Source organism: Entamoeba nuttalli (assembly GCF_000257125.1).
Source record: "Entamoeba nuttalli P19 unplaced genomic scaffold asmbl_4989, whole genome shotgun sequence".
In the NCBI taxonomy this organism is placed as follows: domain Eukaryota; phylum Evosea; order Mastigamoebida; family Endamoebidae; genus Entamoeba; species Entamoeba nuttalli.
In genome coordinates this window covers 1163-4384 of record NW_008577173.1, presented here as the reverse complement: position 1 = coordinate 4384, position 3222 = coordinate 1163, and the positions used below count along the sequence as shown (strand labels likewise).

At 23.4% G+C, this 3222-nt stretch overlaps 2 protein-coding genes across 2 annotated transcripts; both read left to right on the top strand.

Moving 5' to 3' along the window:
- Positions 1-261: 261 nt before the first annotated feature.
- Positions 262-885, top strand: ENU1_117180 (phosphoglycerate mutase family protein, putative; the record flags this gene model as incomplete). Its single annotated transcript, XM_008859721.1, has 1 exon — positions 262-885. One exon carries the CDS (start codon positions 262-264, stop codon positions 883-885), a length of 624 nt encoding a protein of 207 aa, XP_008857943.1.
- A 1273-nt stretch (positions 886-2158) lies between these two features.
- Positions 2159-2776, top strand: ENU1_117170 (hypothetical protein; the record flags this gene model as incomplete). Its single annotated transcript, XM_008859720.1, has 1 exon — positions 2159-2776. One exon carries the CDS (start codon positions 2159-2161, stop codon positions 2774-2776), a length of 618 nt encoding a protein of 205 aa, XP_008857942.1.
- Between the last annotated feature and the right edge of the window lie 446 nt (positions 2777-3222).

Below are 3222 nucleotides of genomic sequence, written 5' to 3'. Positions count from 1 at the left end.
AGCTAAAGAATTAGGAATTAAAGAAGATAAATAAAGACATAGAAATAATTAATTTATTACTACATTATCAGTTTCTTTTATTTGATAAGTATAACATAAAACAATTATTACTTATTTAATAAAAAAAAGATAGTTTGGATTATTGAGACATAAAAAAAGAGAATTTGAATGAGTTGAGTTAAATTTAACGAATTAAACCATTCAATAAGAAATATTCCTAACCCTTATTAACTAATAAATATTATTCATTAACATAATTTAATGACTAAGTTAATTCTAATTAGACATGGTGAAACAGAATGGAATTTATTAGGGAAAATCCAAGGATGTACAGATATTGAATTAACACCAAATGGAATTCAACAAGCAAATGAAGTTGCACAACAAATAAAAGGAAATTTTGATATTATTTATTCATCACCATTACGTCGTGCATTAATTACAGCCAAAAAAATAGCAGGAGATAAAGAAGTACATTTAATTGAAGGTATGAAAGAAATACCATTTGGGACATGGGAAGGACAGACATTTGAAGAATTAGAATTAAATGGAGATATAAATTATAAAAAATTCCTTTCAGGAGAGGATGGATCTCCATTTGATTCTACTGGAATGAGTATTGCTTCATGGTCTAAAAAGAATGCACAATTGTTATTAGATTTATGTAAACAAAATGAAAAAAAAACTATTGTTTGTGTGAGTCATGGTGCTTGGATTAAAACTTCAATTCTTGGATTGTTGGAAATGGAACCAACTATGTATCATAAACTCCAATTAGGTAATACAGGAATAACAACATTCATTTTTCGTCATGGACATCCAGTATTAACAAGTTTTAATTCTACACAACATTTATCAACAGAGAATAAAAGTAAGACAGGATAAAAAATACTATTTAATTTCAATTTGAATTAGTCAGTCCATTCTTTTGTAGTTTTAAAGAAAAAAATATTTTCTTTTCTGAAGTTGTTTTGTTTATATCTAATTCAAAATAACAAAATAATTCTTATGTTTTTTTTTGTTTCTTCATTTTCTTTTGAATAAAACACTCTAATAACTAAAATATATTTCATGTACTGTTGTTAATGTCTTTATAACATAATTTATTAAATAATAAATGTGTGGTATTATATAACTAATATGGATATACCCCTCCCTCATTTACAAGAAATTAAATAAAAGACTTCATACATAATAAAGAAAAGAACAAAAAAAAAAGTTATAAAATAACAATTCCTAACTCATTAATTGGTTGTCCTGATGATTAAATTAATTAATGAATTTATTAGAAATGAAGTATGTTCAAGACTAATAAATGTAAAAGAAGAGTTAATTATGTTTAAAACAATGAATTAATAAAATTAATATCGTAAAGCAAATAAAGAGATTTTTTATTGAAAAGAGAATTAAATTTGTTTTATAAAACTTTAAATCATTGCACCTTTGTTTCATCTATTGGAAATGAAATTATAAGAATTAAGAAAAAGGAATTAAAGTAATGTAAAATAAAAAAAAACAAACCTAAATGGATATTCATTTCATACGGTTTAAAAAGTTTTGAACAAATATAAAAAAGTTTTTTTATTTTTTCAAATCAAACATCAGTGAAGGATTAGTTTTACTAAAAATGCTAAATAGTATATTCTAACTGTTTATTGTTAAGATCTTTAGAATTTTGAGAGATTTATTTAATATAATTAGAGAAGAATAATTAAAGTTTAAAAAGTAAAGTTGACAAATTGTTAATTAATTAACAACTTTTCTAACTCAATAACAGATTCTTTTTATTGATATCCAATTGAAAAGAAGAATCTACCAAAGGAGTGGTTTATATTTGGAATAAGCAGATATACCCTAGTCTAATTATAATATTTTCTATCTTTTTTTTTGACGAACAAATCAATCGCCTAGTTGTTATTGATATGAAAAAATATTTTTAGCAACAGTTTTTGTGCTTCCAGTAGAGATTCAATATCTAAAATTCGATAAAAGAAGTTTCTAATAAATCTATAGAATATTAACAACCTAAAACATAAGGAAAAATATTTAATAACCCCACTTAATCCCTATGAATAATATCAACTTAGTTGAAATTTTTGAATTAAAAAAATAAGTGATAGGACTATTTAATGAATCTAATGAATCTAATTCAAATAGAATGAGTCGGATAATCCAAGCAAGTGACTCTTCTTCTGAAAAATCTAAATTTGAACGTCCATGGAATGCACCTAAATATTTAAAACAAAAAAAAGAAAATAAAGATTTAGAAGTGTATCAACAAGCTATTCTAATTGGATTATTAAATCAATATAGTGAAATTACACTTGAAAGACCAGCAAAATTATCTAAAGTAACTGTAATATCTCCAAAAGTATCAGAAATTAAATTTTGTAAAGAAGATATACTTGACGTTTCTTCTCTTGTAGAAAGACAATGCAAAGCTAAATTATCTGATGAAATTAATAATGGATTAAATGAAGCAACTGCTTTAAGAAGAATGGAAAAAAATAAAAAAGTTTTCGTTCAAAATTTGTTGATTGATCTTTTGGATGAATTTGGATTCCAATTTCATACTACTCTTTCTCGAAGAAGTGGAAAGGCAATGCAAGTTGAACGTATTCAAAAGATTTTTTCTCATCACTCTTTATTATTAACTAAAAAAGAAATCATTCAAAAAGGTCAGGAACTCAACACTTATTTATTTCAATTTATAGGGCATAATAGTTCTTATTCATTTAAAAAAGGTCAAATCCAATTGGTGAATGCTTTGGTTTGAAAAGTCTAATTATTATAAAATAGAAAATTGTCATTTCATTTATCCATTTTTTGATTTTTTTTTGTTTTTTAATCAAAAATATTGGTTTTATGAATTATCTCGAAATTTATGACTTTTCTTTTTGCCTCTTTTATCGTTTTTATAAAAATAGTTGAAAAGATTTTATTTTCTTTTCATAATTTATTTAATCTTCATTAATAATTTCTATTAATAAAGCAATAACAATGAAAAAAAAAACACTGACTAAAAATACAAGAAGAAAGAAATGAATTGTTAATTATAACAGTTTGAATAAAGGAAATAAACATAAACAAGATAATTGAAGAGCAGAAAAATGGTAAATAAGGAATTAACAAGATATGAAAATACAGAAAGAAAAAAATGAATAAAGAATAACAAATATTCAAATGAAATAAGGAAAAGAAATTGACGATTAACAAATAAGA